General features: G+C 40.7%; 1 protein-coding gene across 3 annotated transcripts in view; it reads right to left on the reverse strand.

Annotated features, from left to right (window-relative positions):
• The window catches only part of RFX4 (regulatory factor X4), a 137193-nt gene that overhangs the window by 90366 nt on the left and 23109 nt on the right, over positions 1 to 23718 (reverse strand). For all 3 annotated transcript variants that reach the window (XM_019728444.3, XM_019728445.3, XM_019728443.3), the window contains exons 2-3: positions 20677 to 20763; positions 4073 to 4133 (exon numbers count right to left, since the gene is read on the reverse strand). In XM_019728444.3, coding sequence (XP_019584003.1) covers positions 4073 to 4133; positions 20677 to 20763 — 148 coding nt within the window. The remainder of the gene's footprint in view (positions 1 to 4072; positions 4134 to 20676; positions 20764 to 23718) is intronic.

Below are 23718 nucleotides of genomic sequence, written 5' to 3' on the forward strand. Positions count from 1 at the left end.
TCAGAGAATGAGAAGCCACGTTGTGGAGCCAGCTTCCTATTTCTTTTAAAAAAGCACTTTATGCTGCCAGTGAAGACATAAAATTGTAAAGCCATCGGCGTGGGCAAGTTTGCAATCCCATAAACATTTTTCTGTGCACCCCTCACTCCACTTCTTTTTTAAATCTTTATTAAATTTATTGGGGTAACATTGGTTAATAAAATTATACAGGTTTCAGTGTACGATTCTATAATACATCACGCGGTGTGTACTCACCACCCAGAGGCAGCACTTCACTTCTTGAAGCCCACACAGGGGAAACACTGAGCAGGCATGCAAGGGGGACACATCAAGATGTTCTTTGGGGCCCTATTTGTAATGGCGAAGATGAGATTTGGACATGCGAGAAACGGTGAAATAAATTCCGCAGCTGTCTTATGAGGAACACTGTGTAGCAGTTAAAGTGAGGTTGTGCTTTATGGACGAATGTAGGTATAGCTTCAGGACACTCTACCGAGGAGGAAAGCAAGCTGTGAAGCAATATAGTGTGCCAGGTTGTATAACAATATTTTTAGTGTCAGATATCTGCATTCTTTTTAAAAAGGAGAGATACTAAATTAAAAAAAAAAAATCGCAGTTTAGAAACTTCTACCAGCATAAACTATATGCATGTAAATTCATAGGGAAGGAACAGCACATACACACATATGTACACACAGACCTATGCACACAGAGGTGAGTGTGCACACACATACATCTGTACACATACATAGTATACACACACGACTGTACACACATACAACTGCACACACACATACATATGCACACAAATGAACTGTACACACATATGTATATACACACATACGGCTGTACACACATACGGCTGTACACATGTACACACATATGACTGTACACACATGTATGTATACACGCGCAACTGTACACACACATATGATGTATGCACACATAATGTTTCTCTCTGGTAATAGGGTTGCTATGGACAGGGAGGCAAGGAATTACATGAAGAAAAGAGTTAGCCTTATCTGTAATGTTTTTGTGTTTTAATAAAGAAATGTATTTCTTGTGTAAATAAAAAATAAAAATGTGTAGTCATTCAATTATTTGTACCTTGCCTTTTTCTAAAAAGCTCACAAAAGAAGGAGGAGAAGGAGGAAAAGGAGAAGGAAAAGAAAATTAGACAAAAGAGACTGAAAAGTACACGTCAGATTTAGCTCTGAACTGCCTGGTGGCCAGAGCAAAAAGGGGACATATTATAAATTACGTCACTTTCCCTTATAAAATGGAGGGTGCATCCAGCCCCTTTTGAGAGAGTTCTTTTTTCTTTTCTTTTTTTTTTTTTTTTACTGAAACTGTATCCTAAAAAAACTTACTCATGTGGAACTTTACATAGGAGGTCACATGTCCTCCACCACAGTCTTAAGCATGACTCTGCTCCTATTTAAGTTTAGAGAAACATCCTACCTTTTTTTCCTGCTGCTTAAAGACCCTCTCCCCCTCAACCCTCCCCCACCTCATGTATTGCTCGCCTCCTTGCTCCTATGCTCTGATTGTGCAGGCCGCCTTCTGTGGTTCCTTGAACAAGCTCTGCCTGCTCCCATCTGGAGAGTAGCAGATGCTGTAGTGTGTGCCTAGGTTATCCTTCAAGACTGAAGCATCCTTCCCCTCTGCTGGGAGTTTGGCTCCTGAGGCTGCGCCCTTCTGTGGAGTTGCCCTCAGCAGAACATGCCCTCCCTGTGGACAGCCTACATCCAGTGATTGGGCAAGGCAGGGGAATAAAGGCCGCCACTGCCTCATTTCTGGTCATCTCTTAAGGGCCATCACTTCAGAACTCCCAGCATGATTGCTGAAGCCTCATCAGCACCTATTCTTGATCTATCTTACCCACCACTGCATTCTCAGAGCCTAGAATAGGCCTAGTAAATAGTAGGTGCTCAGTAAACATTTTTTGATGAGTCAGTGACTGAAATTCTATCTTAAAAATATAATGTGCACAGAACTGAAGGACAATTTGATGTTTGAACAACTTCGGATAATAATAAGACTAACATTTACATATTTTCAAATCTGATTTGGCCTTGAAGGCCGATATGTCATAAAGAAAAGAATCCACTGCCTAACTTTGTGAATTGTAGGATGAAATTTCTTGTGGAATGATCTATGTGACCCTTTATTTAGAAAAACAGGTATTTTGTATAGAATGAGGTACAGTAGGAGGAGAACCAAATGTGCATGTGGCAGGAAGGAGAGAAGCTCCACTCCAGATATCCTTGTGGGACTCCGAAGGAAGGGGTATGCTGAGAGATCGTCAGCTGTTAAGATTCACCCAGCACCGCTCTACACCACACATTGTTCAAGCACTTTATACACTTTAACTCATTTCCTCTTCATGACCCCCCGATGAGGTAGATACTACTGCTGCCCCCATTTTACAGGTGAGTCAAGTGAGGCACAAGAAGGTTAAGGACCTTGACCAAGGTTACACTGCTGGAAAGTAGCAGAGCTGGGAGTTAATTCCTGGCAGTCTGACTGAAGAGACTTCACTGTCTACAGCCTCACTGTTGCCAGGCAGATGTCAGAGAATCACAGAAAAACGGGACATGAACAAGGTGATTTTTTTCTAGTCCCTTTCAAACTTTTTATTCTGAAATGGGCAACATGTCCAGATTATTAAAGCAAGAGTGTCTGTTGATTCCTTGCATTTCTAGAAACTCCCACTCCCAAACTCCTTTATGTTAATGCCTTCCTCATTTGATGTCCTGGCATTATGCAAATTTGTGCACCTTGAGTTTGGAGGGAAGGGTGAAGCAGGAGATTTGACCAGGGCAGTATAGTAGAATTTTAAACAAAGCAAAAAGCAGCAAATGCAATGAGAAAAAGAATACAGGGACAATAGATGGAAACAAGCCAAAGCACTGGAAATGGAGCTCTTGAAAGCAACCTTTGCTATGCTTGTAGCAAAATAAGTTGACAAGATTGAGTTACATTCCTGAATGCTTTCTCCCAATGCTATTTTCCTCTCCCCTGTGGCTGGATTAGACTAAAGAATCTAATATGATTTGCTCATTAAAGCCCATCTGCTTCCTTTTCTGATTTGTTCTCTTTCCTCCACCCTTCCTGATTTTTTCTCTTCCTTTCTTCCAAAGTATGGGCTTTGCAGTTAAAGAGACTCAGCCAGGTTCCTGCCTCTGCCACTTCGTGGCTATGTTTATATTCAGGCAAATGGTTTAACTAAGCTTTATTTTCCTTATCTGTACAATGGGCATACCAATACCGGCTTCATAGAATGGTGAGAATGAAATGAGACACGTGTACAAAATGCCCAGCACGGAGGCTGGCACAAAATAGATTTTAGTTCCTTTCCCTTCCCCACTTCGCTTTCCCTCTCCTTCGTTCCTTAATTCCTTCAGGTTTACTGGGCTGCAGTGCTAGGGGAATTAGAGCCCTTAATTGACAGGATCCTCTGAGGGGTGAATCCCTGGCATTGACAGCTGTGGTGTTTATAGCTACAACATAATTTCCATGCAAAGCTCTTAGGGGAGAATTTACCTGTAAATACCAAACGTGAGTGCAACCACTTAAACAACATCATTAAATATTACATCAAGTCCAGGAATTCCAAATATTAACGAGAAAGGCACTCTTATAGATAATTCTTATTAATGTTAAAATAATTGTAGTATAGTTGCATGTAATTGTTAATTCATTAAGAACTCACTGTTTGGGGTGAACAAATCTATGTTTCTCTATAGTTTGCTGCAACATTATTAACTAAAGTAATGGATTCCATTAACATCAATTAATGGCATCCACGTGGAATCTAGTCCTTGCCGGTGTTTTGATGATGGGAAAAAATCTACCCCAAAATAAAATAAATATGAAAATTTGAATCTCGAAGGTAGATCCAAGTTGAGTATTTCACACATACCTGCAAATTAAGTAGATTGCAGGTGGGCTATTGGGTGTCAAGTTATCATGACAATGTCAAAAGAGCTAAGTGGCATGCTATCCTATCAGTAGAAAGATGTTACATGAGCATCCTATCAAGAGAGAACTTGCTAAAAATGGAACTTACCATTGCAGAGTAGCAGGAGTGGAGTGGGGCTTGGATGCTCTATTATTTTCTTTTTCCTCATCTGTTAAAGGAAAGAAAAGGGAGCTAACTTCAGTAGGAAAAAGTCAAAGGCCTTTCGGCTCTCCCAAGTTTCAAAACACTATGTATCCCTCAAATGCTGATGCTTTGAAAGCAATGATATTTTGGCTTTTCCAACATGTTAGACTCATACTTTAATAAGAAAAAAAAGGGAAATGGACTTTTACAGAAAACACAGCAATTTGAATTTTTATTTGACAATACATTCCAGTTTGAAGAGCTATCTCTCTTCACTGAACAACATGACTGGACTCAGCCAACTTTCTATTTTCCCAACTGAAGCTAGACACTTGATATGACAATGGATCCTACAAAGCAAATGGACCCATTTACTTCTTGTAACTCCAATGGAACAGACAGTGTGGGGTAGGGAGAGTTTAAGAGTTCAGAAGAATCAGATTAGCAATACAATAGAGCAGGGGTTGGCAAACACTTTCTGTAAAGGGCCAGACAGTAAATATTTTAGGGTTTGGGGGCCAAGAGGCAAAATCCAGAATATTATGTATTATTTATTTAACAACAACAACAAAATTCCACAAATTGTTATTGGCAAAATTCAAAATATAATAACAGCAACTGAGAATAATTTTTGTAATACAGATCTATTAATGAGAATTAAATTATTTTGGGGTAGAAGGCAACATTTTTCTTAATTGGGGTTCACAGTTTACATTCCCTATCATGAAATAGATTATGATATAATATAATATAATATAATATAATATAATATAATATAATATAATATGATTATATCTGTTAAAACCGTTTTTTGCTTATAGCCCTATGAAAACAAGCATCAGGCCAGGTTTATCTGCGGAGTTCTAGTTTGTCACCCTCTGCAATATAGCAATCTGAACAACAGATCAATCCTTGCATATGTAAGAAGAATTGCTCACAATTTTATCATGGATTAACTGAGAAATACAAATAATTAGTCTCATCCAATTCCAAATGAGGATTATTGATAAAAATAGTCAATATAAATACAATTTCTTGATCCACAAAATTTGATCCAAGAAGACTGGCACACATAACAGCCTCAAAAGAAAATTACTAATGTCAAAACCTACAAACATAATCACAAAATTTAATAAGAATGTAAAACAATGAAATTAATCTGTTGTGTAAAATTTATATGGAAACAATTTGTACCCATGAAAATAATTTCAGTAAAATAAACATGAAAATGGAAGAAAATGAAATATACAGTATTGAAAAATCATTTATAATAAATTAGCTTAATAAAGTTGAGCTCAGAAAATATTTTCTTGATGAACATTTATCAATATCAGTATAATTCAGATGAAAATGTCTGCTCTTAAAACCCTGTGGCAGATACTGAAAAAAAAAATAGCACGTTAAGGAGCATGAACACAGGAGTCTCACAAGAATGTAGGTAAATAGGCATAAAGAACAATACTCCACCTGAGTTGTTCAGAAAGAAATAAAAAGAAAATAAGGAGGCACATCTCTGAAAGTATCAAAAATTTTAAATAAGGATAATCTCCAATGTTGGTGTGTAAATGGTAAACTTGACAGTCTCATACTTCTCTGACGTTCGTGTTAACTGGTACAAAGTTTTTGGTGAGCAATTTGGCAACAATATTGAGAGCCATCTAAAACGTCCAGTCACTTGGCTACAGAAGCCAATTCCTAGAAATTATACTATGCAAATAGTCAAAAAGACAGAAAAGTCTATATTAAAAAGCATGATCAATTTTTTTAAAAAACCAAGGAAAAACACATAAATAACCTAAAATATACCTTTACCTAGCTTAGGCTGGGACATGATGAACATTTCTGTTCTCCCTAGAACTGGCTGCATTGTGTTTTATTTTTTTTCTTTCCTGCTTCTTTAAATTTCAGCGTTTCAGCCAACCTGGACTAGATGTCAAAGACCTATGTTCTAGAATCAAATCAAAAACTTACTGGCTATGACTGAGCAAACCACTCAACTCTTGGATTCATTTTTCTTCATTTGTAAAATGGTCATTTTATAGGGCTATTGCAATGATTGTATTAATTAATTCAACAAATATTCACTGAATACCTAATTTGTGCTAGCTAGACACTGGGGATAGAAAAATTAAACTCTTGTCTGTGAGTCTGGGTGAAGAGAAAAACAGAGATGAGAGAGGCCAAGTTCAATAAGAAGAGAGAAATGCAGAGATACAGATGGGCAGAAAGAAGCCTGCCCAGCCAAGGGGCATGAAAAAGCAGGGCTGGTCAGGGAAGTCTTCTGGAAGAAGCAGTAAGTGAGCTGACCTGAGATGGGAACCAGATGGCAGGGAAGGTGGGACAAAGTCAGGGGATAGGATGGAGAAGGTAGGAGACAGGATGGAGAAGGTAGGGGCACGGTGGCTGCCACACGGGTCCTTGTTGGGTGTGGTGAGTGGAGCCAAAATGCTGTTTGACAACCCAGTCGTCATGTTTAAGCTTCAAGACAGTCTTTAAACGGAGGGTAATAACAGTTCTACCTTGAAAAGTGGTTGGGAGGATGATACGAAAGGAACGCGACAGAGGCTAAGAGCTCAGAAAACACAGCTGCAGGAGCCTCACAGCAAAGGCTGCCCTGGGCTGCTCAGGTGGGAGGGCTGGTGGCAGGCGGGCAGGCGGGGAGGCCTGGGGCGATTCTGTTCCCCAGGGCTGTGCTGCGGCAAGCAGGCAAGGAGGCCCCCTCTGCTCGGAAGATGTATCAGAGCAAAGACAACTGCATCACTGGGACCTTGCAAAGCACACGCCAGGGGACAACACAGCTCCAGATAGGAGGAGGCACTTGAGCTGGTCTTGAAGAGATGGTCAGTGTTTTTAAAATAACTTATTTTTATTTTTATTATTTGTTTATACAAAAGTAATACATGTCCTTTTTTTTAGTTTGGAAAATATAAAGAAAATAGAAATCTCTGAAAATCCAAGTCCCTTTCAACAGAGAGAACGATTGTTGTTTTATCCTATCTACCTCATCTTTGTTCAGTGTCCTCTTTCACACCCGAGCACACACAGACCCCTCGCTTAAAACAAGTGAGGGCCACACAGCACATCTGGCTTGCAACCTGTCTCATTCCCCTTTACAAGGACAGATCAGACTTTGAGAGGAAGACACTGAGGGAGAGGGTGCTCCAAGGGAGGAAGCAGCATGAGGAAACTCATGATGGAGGGAATCTGGGGCCCCAGGAACAACGCAAGTGGTCCACTTGGCTGAAGCCAGAAACGTTTCTCGTTCTGGGATTCCAGCACAGTGTCTCCACTCAGGTGATACCCGTCTCTAGGTGTCAGATTGTTTTTCCCAACTGAACTTTGTTATGGCTCGTTTCTGATACCAGTGAATGGAGAGAGGCCTGGCTGTGAGGGCAGGAAGACGTGGGTTTGAATCCCAGCTTAGTCCCTAACTCTGTGTGGGAGCCTGAGCAGTCACTTGACCCACCCAAGGGTCCTGAGGGTCCTTATCTCAAAGAATCATAACTTATATCGCAAGGGTGGTTTGAGGATTAAATATACAAATACATATTAAAACTAGAAGCATTTTTAAAAGAATACCATAACAAGAATTAGAGCATTGATGGACCAAGTACTTACGCCAGGCCCTGGGGGTCACCTTCCATACGGTATCTCACTTTATTCCTCCCAATAGTGCTCTGAAGACATTTCCTATCCCTACTTGATAAATAAGGAAACAGAGGTGGGGCAAGTCTGAATAACTTGCACGAGGCCATGTAGCCAGTGAGTGGAGACTGGGGCTTCCTCGGCACTTGACATATGGTGGCTATTGCCAGTATTTAGACAAGAACCCCAGTGCCAACAGGGACCCTCCAGCTCAGTCATCAAACCGATGCCTCCCACCACTAGTGACGTCATGCCCAGGACCTGAATGCCTGGTCTTTCCCCCCAAAAGGTGTGTGTGTTACACTCAGGCCTGATCTTCATATCTGATAGCTCTCAATCCTAATCCACCTGAAATGCTGGTTACTCATTCATCAAATATTTATTATCTACCATGTTCCAGCCCTATGCCAGGGCCTAAAGGGTGAAAAAGCAAACCAGACATGGTCTCTGCTCTCTTGAGCTCAAATTATCAGCAAATAAAATATAGGTTCTGGGCTAGAGCTGTGAACGGCAGGTTCACGGTCTATCGCAGCACCCCGTGTGGGATACAAGCCCAGCCTTGGGATCTGAAGGAAGAGCAGGAACCACTGAGGCAATGAGGACAGAACACCGTTCAGGTGGATGGCAATAGCCACAGTCGATAGAGACGTTAGGAATTGGTCCTGCCTGATGTCTTTTCATTTTAACAAGCAGAAAGCCCTCAATGCAAATCAGATTCATTCCTAAAGCAGAATTTCAGGCCAGCAAGATTCCTGCAGCCATTCACAGGGCACGCTGGGCCGTCCACCCTCAGTACCCAGCCTGCTTGTCCTACCTAAGCCCGAGAGTAGCGGTCTGCTGCGAAACCTCCAGCCAAGACACTGCCCGGTACCTGGTCTTCTCTGTGCCACTCTGCTCTGCTCCCACTTTGCAGTGATGGCTCCCAACACACCTCAGGGAATCTCCGTCCAATTCCCAGTGGTGAGCCACTCTGCTCACCTCTCTGGATCCATCTCCCCATATAAACTCTGGGGCCAAATTTCCAGGCTTGAATCCTGGCTCTGCCACTTGCTCACTGTGTGACCTTGAATGACCTTTCAGTGCCTTAGTTACCTTATCTGTAAACTGGGGCTAATAACAGTCCCTGGCACTGGCACTGAACCCCTCCTGGCGCACAAGGTACCTACTAAGTGCTCCCTATGGCTATAATAGCTCTCACTCTGGAGAGATGGTGCGCCTAGATCGCTGTCCTACCCACAGGGCTGCGTTCAGCAAGCCCAGTTTCTGGGGCAGGGTTACTGGCTCCTCTCCTGTGCTCCCACAGCGCCCTGGCTGATTCCTAACAAAGTCCTTATCGTGGGGTTTAGTCTCTGCTCACTGACCAGTGCATTTGCCTTGCTTGTTTGTAAGCTCTGTGGGGCACAGACCACGCTCACCATTTCGTCTCCAGTGTCCACACACATAGTAGGGGCTCATGAAGTATTGATAGAATGAACGAATGGCGAAGATAACACCACAATTACATGCGGAGCCTACGCATCTGATTTCAGTAAGCATAGAAAATAACAATACTGCCAGGAATGTTTATTGAAGGCTTGGTGCTGTGCAAAGCTCTTTACATTATTGCATTGAATATTCACAGTTGCCCGAGACAGTGAATGATTGAATTCATATGAAACATCGAATACAGTGCGTGATGTATACTTAGTGCTTAATCAATGTTAGTCCTAATTATTAGTATTATCCTCTTTTACAGAGGAAGAAACTGAGGCTCAGAGAAGTGAAACGATTTGTCTGAGGTCACACAGTCAGTGGTGGCATTAGGGGAGGGACCCAAGCTAGTTGACATCCAAACCTCCCCGACCCCAACCATGTATAAGCCTCACTCTCTCTTCAAACCTGGAGCACTGGACTGGAGATTTTAGGGAACATATTATCTGCCTAATCATTTCTTCTCTGCCTCTATGCTGACTGGATTCACAATATTTGGGATCCTCTTCGAAAATACTTCCTGCCTGCAGCCAGTGTGGCAGAGTTTAATACTGAGGGAGAAAGTTTCTAAATTAATTACTTCTTTTCAAATCCCAGAAAAGGTTCAAGTTCATTCAAGTCTTGAGTTTCACTTTAAAGTTTTAATTCTATTTCCTTTCATTATACTATCCTGGCTGCACCTGGACAGACCTCACCTGTTGGGAACACGGGACTGCCAAACATTTCATTTCCCCTTATCTACCTCCTTCCCAGCCCCTGCAAAGGGCACCAGCCGATGATCAGGGTGCCTGGGCCCAGGCCTTTGGCAGTGGGCATCAGCCCCTGGCAGCAAACCCTTCTCCCCGTGGGAACAGGGCTACGTCCCAAATAAAACTGCGATGTCAGCAGCTTTGCCCTGAGGCGGTCCCACACCTGCGTCCTTCTACCTCTTCTGGGTGAATTCCTTCATAGCCTTGGAGAAGGAAAGAGCCTTTCTAACTTTGATATAAAACCCAAAGCCATAAAAGAAAATATTGATAAATTTTACTACCTAAAAACCCCAAAGCTTCTATGCGAGAGAAAAACATGCCATAATGACCCCAAAATAATGACCCACTTGGGAAAATTGCAATCATAGCACAGAGAGTCACCTCATCTCCCCACCACTGAAAGAGCTCCACTAAACCCAGGAGGAAAAAAGACCAAGGACCAAGAGAAACAATACGCAAAGCACATGACACACAGTTGATGGAAAAAATACAAATGTTCCTGAAATGTGCAAAGATGATGCATCTCAATCAGTGAGGGTGGAAAACACTAAAATACCATTTCTCACATATCAGATAGGCAAAAATCTAAACCACGGCCACACATCTCTGCTGTGAAGCTGTGGAACACAGGTGCCCTCATATCTTGCAGGGGGAGTGTGAGATGGTGCCTCCCCATATGGAAGGTCGTCTGGCAGAATCTACTGAAATCCCACATGTCCTTTATCCAGCAATGCCATGTCCTACAGCTACACCTGGACACATAGGAAAGGACCACACACAAGGTTATTCATTACACCTTGTCTGTAACAGCAAAGATTTAGAGACAGCCCAGCGTTCACCTGGTTCACTAAATGATGATACATGCTCACAATGGAATACTACACAGCTGTGAAAAAGGAGTAAAACCAAAAACAGAATGAAGAGGCTCTCTTCTGTGTTCTTCCTGATATGGAGCATTCCAGGGCTTGTCATTAAGTGAAAAGAACAAGTCACAGCACAATGCATATGCTTTTTTGTGTAAAAAAGTCATATATTTGAATTTTTCATTTGCATAAAGAAAGAAAATACTGGAGGGATATACAACGAATACTGGACATATTGGAAGAAAACACAATAAATGAATAGAAGTGCTTACCACTAGGGAGGCTGAGATGGGACCAAGACTTCTCAATGAGTACTTTTAAAGCATTTTGATTTTTGAACCTATGAATGTATCATCTATTCAAAAATACTCTAATTGATTTTAGAGACTTGATTGGCGAGGGAGCATCTGAAGGAAGAATCTATTCAAATGGGTAAGTGGTCCTGGAGCGCCAGAAACCAAAAGCCAAATACAAATGCTCATAATCTGGCCTGGCTTCACAGTATTTTGCTTCCCTAATATCCATTTACCTAATAAACGCTGAGCACCTACTATGTACCAGGCCCTGCCATGCTAAGTGCTAGTGAGACACAACTGACATGCTGCCTTCCCTCGGGAAGTTATGGCCCGTGGAGGGACTGAGTGGAGCTGCAGAGGGGCCTGGCAATGTGCTCCACAAAAGGAGAGGACATAGACACTCGGGGCGGTAAGGGCAGCTGTGATGGCAGAGGAGTCTGGGGGGGTCGTCTTAAATCAGAACTAAGCACTGGGCGTCATCAGCGAGCCAGCAGTCTTGCTCCTTGGTTCCCGGGCGGGACTGAAACTGCAGCACATACCCCACGAGGACGATCCAGTGTTTAAAGGCATCATGGGAGGACTCTCTGTGGAACTCGCCCCGGAATTCCCACTGTCCTTGCTCTAAGAGCCCTCTGCACCCCTTTCTGCTGCTGGTGGGGGCTTTTGGCCACAGTGTGATGGGAATATGAAACAGTTTAACTGTATTTCCTCTTCTTTGGAACCCCTTCTTATGAAGTTATAAAACTCCAAATTGGCTAATAAACGGACATGCAGAGTGAACTGAGTGGATTAACAGAAATATGGAACTTCCACATATATAGCCCTGAAAAGCAATAAGATTTTAATATGACAACGATGAGTTACATTAGCTTGTGACCCACAGTGACCGCACCTCTATGTCCTCATGCCACTGAATTCCAACTTTTCCCTTCCCTGTGCTATGAGCAGCCTCTGTCACCACTAGACAGGAACAGCCATGATGATTTAGCTGGTGAAGGTAAAGGCAGAAGGCGCCATTGTGAGCGAGGCAGGCAGGACAGGAGGAGAGTGGCAGCTGTGAGAAGCATCAGAGAGTAGGGGGAACAGGACACAGTATGGACTGTCATGGGAGAAACACACACACACACACACACACACACACACACACACACACACAGTCTAAGAACTGTTGGAGATAAAAAGAAGACTCTGGACTCCCACCTAGGTTAGAGGATAGAGGCTGGAGTCGTTTGATTTATCTATTAAAGAAACAGTGACTTGAAGGCTAGAGGACTTGGGAACATCAGGGTTACATTTAACTTGCTCTGTTTCCCAAGGAGGACAACAGGAATCCCAAGGAACCGCTCTGGGGTCCTGCTCTTTGGACCCAACCTATCACCCCAGTCTCTCCAATGCTCTACATCCCACTAACACCGCCCTGGCTTATAGCCTCGTCACCTCACCTGGACCAGGTGGAAGCCCCCAAAGTGTCCTCCTGGCTTGTATCCACTTTCAGAGAACTTGCACATTACCTTTCTGAAAACGCCACTTAGATTTGTCACTCCTCCAGCCAGCTCCTTCAGTGACCCTTTGGCTATGAAATTCTAAACCCCTTGTTTGTAATTTAAGTCCCTCAACAAGCTAGCCCAAACTTCCCTTCCCAGCCCTGTTTCCCATGATTCTTCAACCTCTCTCTGCTCAAGCCAATCTGGAAAACTCTCCAAGCTCAAAACCTGCCTGGTGGCTTTCTGCCTCTCAGCCCTTTACCGTCACCACTTAAAGGAACCACAAGGATCCTTTGAGGCCCAACGCAAATGCCACCTCCTCCAAGATGCCTTCCCCAGTCACCACCCAACCCTGTGAAGTCTCCCAAATGTTAGCATGCGTTCTAATCACGTAGGGGTCTTGTTACGATGCAGAGTGTGTTTCAGTGGGTCTGGAGTGGGCCCGAGATTCCGCATTTCTAACAAGCTTCCAGTGAGATCGTGCTGGAGGCCAGGACCACACTTGGTGTGGCAAGGTGGAACAGCTTACCTCATTCAGATGGAATTGATCACATATGGCCTTGTATCATTAACATTCAAGCATGGGCCTCAGCTTCCCTTCTAGACTGAAAATTCCTGGAGAGCAGGGGCTCACAGATGAGACTATGGAGTAGGAATAGAGCCAGCTGTAAAAATCAAACAGCTCTAAGCTTGGGTCTTAACTCTACCACTTATTGCTATGACACTGAGTAAGTCCCAGAACCTCTGAATCTCAAGTTCCTCATTTGTAAATGGGGGTACAAACTATCTCCCTTCAGAGGATTAAAGGAAACAGTGGCTATAATTATGCCTAGCATACTGCCTGATGCTGAATATATTTTAATTTTGGCTCCCTGCTCTTTCCTTCCTTGTGTAACTTTGGGCTTTCCCCAGAGTCTTGTACGTAGTAAGTGCTCAGGGAAACTTGTGAGCCCAATGCCAGCAGGAGCTTCTGTTCTATCTGTACAGTTCTGTTCTGAGCTTTCCTTTCTGGATATGGTGCTCGGATCAGTCACGGACCTGATAGTGGTTTATAGCCACAGTCGTCCTCTGTGTTGGTGACTATGCCATCAGAAACATAAAAACCTACTGACATCTGCCAGGGAGAAAATGCAGTTTGTTCAGGTTGCACATGAGAACTGATGAGACCCACTGACATAAATAACCCATCCACTCACGTTCAGGCTCTCCACTCATCGGGCATTTAGAGTTTGACCTCGCTGGTCCAGGGTTTTCTCCTGATCTGCATTCCATCAGAATGTCCCATGCCCCATTTCCTCATGATCACTGAAGCCCTAGTTAACCAATTAAATCACGCTTCTGGGCTGATAAAAGGGATGTAACAGGAAGAGCACTAGACAGAAATCAGAAGACCTGGGTAGTAGTTCTGATTCTAGCACGAGCTAAGAATGATTTTGAAGAAATAACTTCCCTTCTCTGAGCCTCAGTTTCTGCATCTGTAAAATAGGAGAGTGGGCCATGATGATCTATAAAAAACCTCATAGTCTTTGATACCAGGCTAACAAACTGATGATTCTCCCATACCATTCATTTTAACCAAGACCCCTGATGCTAATGTCCATCTCTCACTCAGGCCAGTAGAAAAAGTCTTTTTCAGCAGGTAGAAGTTTGATTTCTCTCGAATCACCCTGGGAAGGCATTTTTACCTGCCTGGCAAGTCTCAGCAATGCCAAATACTGACATCATCCAGAATATGTTCTCTGACCACAGTGGAATTACAATAGAAAACAATAACAGGCAGATAACTGAGAAATTACAAAAGATTTGGAAATCAAGCAATAGATTTCTAAATAAACCAGAGGTAAAATAAAACATCACAATAGAAATTGGAAAATAAGTTTAACTGAATGATAATGAAAGTATGACATCAGAAAAATCATGGGATAGTTAAGCAGTGTTGAGGAAAATTCATAACTTTAAATGCTTATCTTAGAAAAGGTTGAAAATCAGTGAACTAAGTGTTATAACTCAAAAGCTAGAAAAAGACAACTAAATTCAAAGAAAGAAAGAGGAAGGAAGGGGACAACAATATAGATAACAGCAAAAATAAATGAAATAGAAAAGAGAGATATAAATTGAGAAAAACAACACAGACAAAACTTGGACCTATGAAAAGACTAACAGAATTGACAAATTCTGGCAAGACTGATTAAGAAAAACAGAGAAAACATAAATTGCCAATATCAGAAATGAAAGAAGAACATCACTACAGATGCTAAAAACATGACAAAAAATAATAAAAGGAAAATTTAAACAATGCCATGTAAATAAATTTGAAAATTTAGATGAAATCAATTCCTTAAAAATAACAGCTTGCTAAAAGTATAACACAAGAAATAGAAAAATATGAATAATCCTATTGCATTTTAAAAATTTAATCAATTATTAAAAACTTTTTCTCAAAGAAAAATACAAACCCAGAGGACTTCAGTGCTGAATTCTTCCCAATAATTGAGAAGTAAATAATGCCAATCTTACACAAACTCTTCAGAAGAAATTAAAAAGAAGAAACTTCCCACCTCTTTTTTATGAGGCCTATATAATTGTGACAAGGACATTGTAAGAAAGGAAAATCATAAGCCAATAAAGTCTCATGAACATAGATACCAAAATTCTTGGCAAAATAGTAGTCAACCTAACCTACCAAAGAAATAGATTTTTTTGAAAAAGATAATACTTCTCACCAAGTGCAGTTTATTCCAGAAAGATTGGTTTAACATTCAAAATTAAATAAATATAATGCACAACATTAACAGAATAAAAGAGAAAAACATGACCATCTCAATAGATGCAGAAAAATCATCAGATAAAGTTCAATACCCATTCAAGAAAAAAATCTCTCAGCAAACCAGGGATTTGATCATGAGTAGCTACATACATACATACATACTCAGTGGTGAAACATTAAACACTTTTCACCCTTAGATAGAGAACAAGAAAAAGACGTCTATAGCACCACTTCAACTCAATATTGCACTAGAGGTCTCAGCCAGTGCACTAAAGCACAGAAAAGAAAAAAATTATAAAGACTATGAAAGAAGATGGAAAACTAGCATTATTCTCAGGTGACAAGACTATATTCATAGAAAAGTTTTAAAAAAGCAAACTCATAATAAGTAAATTTAACAAAGTGACTAGACACAAAATCACTATCTAAAGAATCAGTTGCATTTCGCATGCTAGCAACTAACCATTAGGAAAAAATGTTAAAATAAAACTACTTACAATAGCACTGAAAAACATCAATTACCTAGGAATAACTCTAATGAAAATAAATCTAATAAAACCTCTACACTGAAACCTACAAACACTGCTGAGAGAAATTAAAGGCCGTTTAATATGGAGGTCTAATGTCACATACATAGATTGGAAATTTGATGTTGGTAAGATGTCAATTCTTCCCAGATTTATTGTAGAGTCAATATGATCCCAATCAAAATCCTCACAGGTTTAGTGTGCATGTGAAAATTGACAAGCTGATTCTGAAATCTGTAGGGAAATGTTAAGAACTTAAATTAACCGAACAATCTTGAAGAAGAAGAGGTTTTATGCCACCAGATATCACAACTTACTATAAAAGTGAAGTAATAAAGACTGTGGTATTGACCCCAAAACAGACAAGTGGTTCAGAATAAAGGTCAAGATAGAGGTCCACATGTATATTATCTCCTGATTTATGACCAGTGGGTGAAAAATATTCCTTTCAACAAAAGGTGTTCTATCAGTCAAAAATTAAAAATAAAAACAGAACAATGACTCCTCCTTTATATCATATACAAAAATTCCAGATGGACTGCTGATATAAAAGTAAAGAGTAAAATAATAAAACTTCTAGATAATAACATGAAAAATATCTTTATGACCTGAAGGTAGGTAAAGATTTCTTAATAGGACACAAAAAGCACTAACTATAAAAGAAAAACATTGATAAAGTGGACTTCATTAGAATTAAGAACTGTTTGTCAAAAGATATCACTAATACGACGTAAAGGTAGGCCACAAACTGAGAGAAGATGCTTGCAATACTTTCATCTGGCAGGCATCGCCTATTCAGAATATAAAAACAACTCTTACAGATCATTAAGGAAAAGACAATCAGCACAGACTAGGGAGACTAGACTTTGGGTGGTGAACCCACCATACAATACACAGATGCTGCATTATAGAATTGTACACTTGAATCCTATATAATGTTATTAACCAATAAACTTAATAAATTACAAAAAAACACAAACTGACAGGCAAAAGACCTGAACAGGTTGTTCACAAAAGAACGTCCAGAAGAACGTTCAGAGCACCAATCCTTCTCAAACTCATCCAAAAAATGGAAGAGGAGGGAACACTTCCAAATTCATGCTACGAGGCCAGCACTACCCTCATGCCAAAGCCAGACAATGACAGTACAAGAAAAGAAAACTATAGATCAATACCCCTTATGAATGCCGGTACAAAAACCCTCAACAAAATACTAGCAAATGAAATTCAACAGTGTGATAAAAGGATTATACACCATGACCAGAAGGGATTTTTTTATTCCCTGAAAGAAAGGCTGGTTCAACATATAAAGATCAATTGATGTAATACACCATATTAACAGAATATCCACACGATCATCTCAACTGAGGGAGATAAAGCATTTGACAAAATTCAACACTGTTTCATGATAAAAACACTCAACAAAATAGGAAAAGAAGAAAAGGTTAACATAACAAAAGTCTTTATGAATAACCCACGGCAAATACCATACTCAATGGTGAAAGACTGAAAGCTTTTTCTCTAAGATCAGGAACAAGACAAGAATGCTCACTTTTACCACTTCTATTCAACATAGTACTGGGAGGCCTAGTCAGAGCAATTAGACAAGAAGATTACCCACACAAAAAATACCTGTTGGAACTAAGAAACACATTCAGCAAAGTTGCAGGATACAACTCAACACACAAAAAGTAGCTGTATTTCTCTACACTAACAATGAATAATCCAAAAAGGAAATAAAACAATTCTATTTACAATAGCATCTAAAAGAATAAAATACTTAGGAATAACCAAGGAAGCAAAAGACTTGTTCAGTGAAAACTACAAAATGTTGCTGAAAGAAATTAAAGAAGACACCAATAAATGGAAAGACATCCTATGTTCATGGATTGCAAAACTTAACATTTTTAAGATGTCAATATGACCCAAAGTGATCTACATATTCAATGCAATCCCTATCAAAATCCCAATACCATTTTTTTTGCAGAAATAGAAAAATCTATCCTAAAATTCATATGGAATTTCAAGGGACCCTGAGTAGCCAAAACAATCTTGAAAAAGAAGAACAAAGTTGGAGGTTTCACATTTCCTGATTTCAAAACTTAATACAAAGCGACAGTAATCAAAATAGTTTGGTACTGGCATAAACAGATATATAGACCAATAGAACAGAATAGAGAGACTAGAAATAAACCCTTGCTTACATGGTTAAATGATTTTTGACAAGGGTGTCAAAACCATTCAATAGGGAAAGGACAGTCTTTTCAACAAACGGTGTTGGGAAAATTGAATATCCATATCCAAAAGAATGGATTTGGACCCTGACTTTATACCACATACAGAAATTAACTCAAAATAGATAAAAACTTAAATATAAGAGACAAAACTATAAAACTCTTGGGATAAAACAGAGAAAAGTCTGCATGATATTGGATTTGGCAATGATTTCTTGGATGTGACACCAAAAGCATAGGTAACAAAAGAACTATAGATTAACTCAACTCCATCAAAATTAAAAAACTCCTGTGCATCAAAGGCACAATAACAAACTAAAAGGCAACCAATGGAATGGAAGAAAATAATTGCAAGTCATATATCTGATAATGGCTTAATATGCAGAATATACAAAGAACTCCTACAATTAAACAACAAAAAATAAACAATTTGGTTAAAAAATGGGCAAAAACCTGAACAGGTATTTCTCCAAAGAAGATATACAAGTGATCAATAAAAACATGGAAAGATGCTCAACATCACAAATCACTAGGGAAATATAAATCAAAACCATGGGACATCACTTTATACCCATTAGGATGGCTGTTATCAATGAAGCAAAAAATAAGCATTGGCAAAAATGTGGAGAAATTGGAATTCTTGTGCATTTCTGGTAGAAATGTAAAATGGTGCAGCTGTTACACAAAACAGTATGGCAATTCTTCAAAATACTAAACATAGAATTACCATATGATCCAGCAATTCTTCCTCTGGGTATATATTCAAAATAATCAAAAGCAGGAACTTGAACAGATATTTGTACACCCTTGGTCACAGCAGCATTATTCTCAAAAACCAAAAAGTGAAAACAACCCAAATGTCTATAAATGGATGAATGGATAAACAAAATGTGGTATATACATGCAAGGGAATGTCATTCAGGTTTAAAAAGGAAGGAAATTCTGACAGATGCTACAACATAGACGAGCCTTGAAGATATTATGATAAGTGAAATAAGCCAGTCACACAGGGAAAAATACTGTGTGATTCCAATTATATGAGCTGCTTAGAGTAGTCAGTTCCTAATAGTAGTTGCCAGGAACTAGGAGGAAAGGGAATGGGGAGTTATTGTTCAGTAGGTGCAGAGTTTCAGTTTGGGAAGATGAAAAAAGTTCTGTAGACGGATGGTGGCGATGGTTGCACAACCCGTGAATGTCCTTAATGCTATTGAACTCTATACTCTAAATGGTAAAAATAGTATACGTTTTAGGCTATGTATATTTTACTACAATAAAACTGAAAAAAGAATGCTCAGAGATGCTTAAGAAATAGTAAAAAATTTGAAACAATTTAAAAATTTATCAACATTTAAATGGATATGTAAAGTGTGGTAGATGCATACAATGGAATACTATATGTACATCAATGAAAAAGAGAGAACTACTGCTACATACACAGCACGGATAAATAAATCTCTCATACATCGTGTTGGGTGAAAAAAAGCTACTTACAGAAGAATACAGAGTCTATGAGTCCATTTATAGGTTTCAGGAACAAGCAAAAGAAACTACAGTGTTAAAGCCAGACGGTAGTTACTGACCGGGATGAGGCAGGAGGGAGCCTCCTGGGGTGCTAGCCATGTTCTACCCCTTTGCTGGGTGGTGGTTACCCAGGTGGATACAAAATGTAAAAAAAAAAAAAAAAATCATCAACCCACTCACATAAGGTTTTATGTACTTTATGTCCAGTTTATATAAATTTTATTTAAAAAAGCAAAATAGTGATGATAGAACAACTATGACAGGAAGAGATGAAAGGATGCCGGAAGCTGTTCAGCATGTCAAACAGCCTTGGGGATTATGGCGCAGGTGTCCCAAGGCCATGCTTTGAGAGAATAGAACTAAGATGCACTTTACCAAGCAAGGGAGAAAGACACTTCTGTCCCTGCTGGAAATGACACTTATAATAAGCTGCCCCCGTTTTGTAGTTCCTAAGAGGCAAATAAGAGTCCCAAGTAGTCTTCTGCTCTTAATACCAGGCCCCCAGGAACCCCCTTCTGACACAACCCAGGGGAGGGCGTGAACACAGCAGTTTATAGCCTTCCATTAACTCCAAATCTTTCTAGTCCAAGATCCATGAGAAATTTCTACTTTCCAAAAGCAAGGACCTCTGTGATTTTAAAACAACCATCCATGACACACTACTTTGAACCCATATCTACAGTGACAGAGAGAATGGCCTTTTGCACTCGGGGTCCACGTTTCCCCCCCAATGGAAGCATCACTGTAACAGGTTCTTTGGGGAGTCAGACAATATGAATGTGTACACAGCAAGTTTTTGCAGTGGCCTCAGTTTCCATGTCCACCTGACTGTGTTGGACTCCCTACTACAGAATATTACAGGGAGGGCCTAGGGGAGGTATTTCGGAAATGCCTCAGGAGTCTCTGGTTCCAGGTGACTCGCCCCCGCCTAGCACTCTAAATGCACTAGTCCTCCCATCGGGAACCTGGCCATGTTTAGGATGTCATGGAAGAAGGAGTTTCAAGCACTTACTTTCATCATTAGAAACATTCCCCAGAGATGTGTGGCTGGAATAACGTTTGTTTTCACTTTCGTTGAGACATCTTTCAATCCAGCTCTCTGAAAAAAAAAAGAAAGAAACTCATAAAATTGCAGAATCGCTGTTGGTGTTTGTAAAGACACAAGAACACCATAAACACATTAGATTTAAATGCCCATCAGCTTTCATCTACGATCTGCCCTGACTGGAAATAGTTATAAGAAGGTCCACGTGAACCATTCGCTGAGTAGTTTGGAGGCAAAATGGTAATTTGAAGCCCCCTTGAGTATTTCTTAGTCAAATTCTACTAATTCTGGAGTAGTCATTGCCCAATAGCACAAACTGAGGATTATCTTTCTTCAAAAGGAAGATAATGGTCCTGAGAAATAGTTTGTAAAACATAATTTGATCAACTGAATCACTGGTGGTGGTTTGCAGACTTGTAAATTAGCAGCAGGACCCTTCCTTCCAACAAAACCTAAAAGAACAGCAGATAAAACCCAGTGGCCTCTGGCTGACGGGAAGGAGAGCAGGGAACCTTGCAGCTCACCGCCCTTTGCCCAGTGACCCATTAAGGGGCTCTTCCAAGCATGGACCAAATGCCGTGCAGGAGATAGCAAAAACTCTACAACAGCTATGCAGTACTTTTAAAATCCAAAAGACTATGGTTTTGAAAATCCACTTTCGAAGGCTACAAATTTACATTCCATGATGCAGAATAATGTTCATTCCATCCCCTAGACCATCTGCTGTTTGTTCGTTTGTTCGTTCGTTCGTTCGTTCATTCATTGATTCATTCACCATCAGTTAGGTACAGTCCATTTTGCTATAATGCTTGTTTTGAAAATAAGAGTATGTCCCAATGCAAGTAAAATGGTAGGGAACAATGTGAGCATAAACTTTGTGTTTGCTTATGCTTGAAGAATCTGTAAGAAGTATGAGGTGAATGCAGAAAACTGCATATAGCTGAACTGAGCCCCACAGCAACATGCAAAATTTCCACATGCTCACACCTCAAATGTCTACCAGTTACTTCCGTTGACCACGTGTTACAAGCCACACCTGCCCAAATAACCCATGCTCTACCACTTCACAATAACTCTTGAGTTGCAGCCCTTCCGACGTCCATTTCCAAAAGCAAACGTCAGGTCTTTTGCAACGTGAAGTGTCATATTTATCCTATTTGTGTATCTCTGAGACATTGAACATGGGCAAAACTGGGCTATCATTCTTACTTTTTTTTTTTAATGTGTCCCTGAGAAAGTTTTTGAGTGTTGTGCCCCTAGCTTATTTTTCCAGTAAACTCCGTAGTTTTTACTGTGCAATGTTGCAGAAGGGTCGTGATTTTTAGGAATGTCCCGGGGGTGTTATAGTAGAACTGACTATCATGATGGCTATGTGCTTTTGCACGGTACAGTCTCCTGTTACCGTTTGTATAATATGGGAACTGGCATTTACTGGACACCTATTTTAACCTGCCAGGCCCTTTACATATGTTACCTCATTGAATTCTGACAACTCTCAGAAGTGAAGATTTTAATCTCCATTTTTCCTAGAAAGCAACTGAAGCTTAGAGAGATTAAGTAATGTTACCCCTTGTAATTCAAAGAGCCAAGGACAAGGTCGTTAGTTAACACTGTACTAATATGTTGTAAAAAGTAAGCTAAGTGGAGAGTGGGGAGAGCAAACTCAGACAGCAGGGAGAAATGTTGGGATTTTGTTTTGTATGTTAGGTTCCAACCAACTGCTCTTTTAAAAGCTGCTTCTAAAATCGTAAATAAGCAGTGTGTGTTGGGGGGGAAATATCCAAGGGGAGGAACAGGAGCCAGCTTTCTAAGAGAATATGAAAATCTGGTATTTCTGAGGAAACATTGAACAGCAGAGAAATTCAAAACATTGAAATGCTACTACCCTTTCCAAATATCGAATGCACACTCTAGAAACAAATGGCTTGTAATGTTTTCAGAGCTGTGATGGCACACGGTGGGTGTTTGTCACCACATCATATCCCCAAGCACATGTGAATACAAATCTCCAGAATTCTTTGCAGGACTCTCCAGAATGTCTCCACGCAGATCTTCTAATCCCTTCGATCCTGGCATGCCTTCCCTGGCAACAGTCATGGCTGACTTTGGATGGCATCTACTGAAATTTGCAGCCTCTTCTTCCGCCAAACCATACCACCCAAAGCCACTTCTACTGTTCTGGGACAGCTCCTGGTCTTCCGAGCTAGGCATTCACACCTCCTTACTCCACATGGATGTGGGCACACACAGCCACACACTTTCCACCCCCAGCCCCTTCAGCAGAAACAGGGACACTAAGAGAAACACTCTCTCACCCATTTGCCTGTGTCAGTGTTAAAACTGGAGTCCTTAAAACGTCCTGTTCTTAAAAGTGAGAAGCCCCAGTGATTGGTAGGGCATCCTATGAAGACCTCGTGGCAATATCCTGGAGAGGAGCTGTTCTAAACACTGAGGCAGGGCAACACCTACCCACAAGAGTTCAAGTGAAGTAAGTTTCATGGCTGTGCCTCTCCTCCACACTGCCCAACACTACAGAGAGATGAAAGCAAGGTTACAAGAAGGGAGAGAGGACTGAAGTGCCATTAGAAAAACAGAGAAGAAATCTCACCAAGGAACCCTTTCCCCTCCCCACTGCACCCACTCAGGTCTCTCTGATCCCATGATCTATGCCTGTAGCCACTCTGCTACCCAGCTCTGCTCTCTAGGGCAACAGAGAATAAGTCTGATCTCTCTTGCACATGACAGATATAGGAATACAGCCATCATGCCTCCATTTTCCTGGTCAAAGTACCCTACTTTGTTTCAGTTCTTTCTTGGAAGAAATTGTTCCCCCTTCTTTGCCGTCCAATTCACCTGCTTCTGGCTATCTTCTAGTTAATCAATGTCTATTTGAACATGTGGCACCCAGGATGGACTCTCGGAAGGTCCAGACGGTGGTCTGAGCAGTGCCAAGAATGGCAGAACCATCACCTCTATTGTTCTGGACCCTTAGAGTTCTCAGAGTGTTCA

This window comes from Rhinolophus sinicus, chromosome 1, assembly GCF_057876585.1.
Source record: "Rhinolophus sinicus isolate RSI-liver-muscle chromosome 1, RSI-T2T, whole genome shotgun sequence".
Lineage (NCBI taxonomy): Eukaryota > Metazoa > Chordata > Mammalia > Chiroptera > Rhinolophidae > Rhinolophus > Rhinolophus sinicus.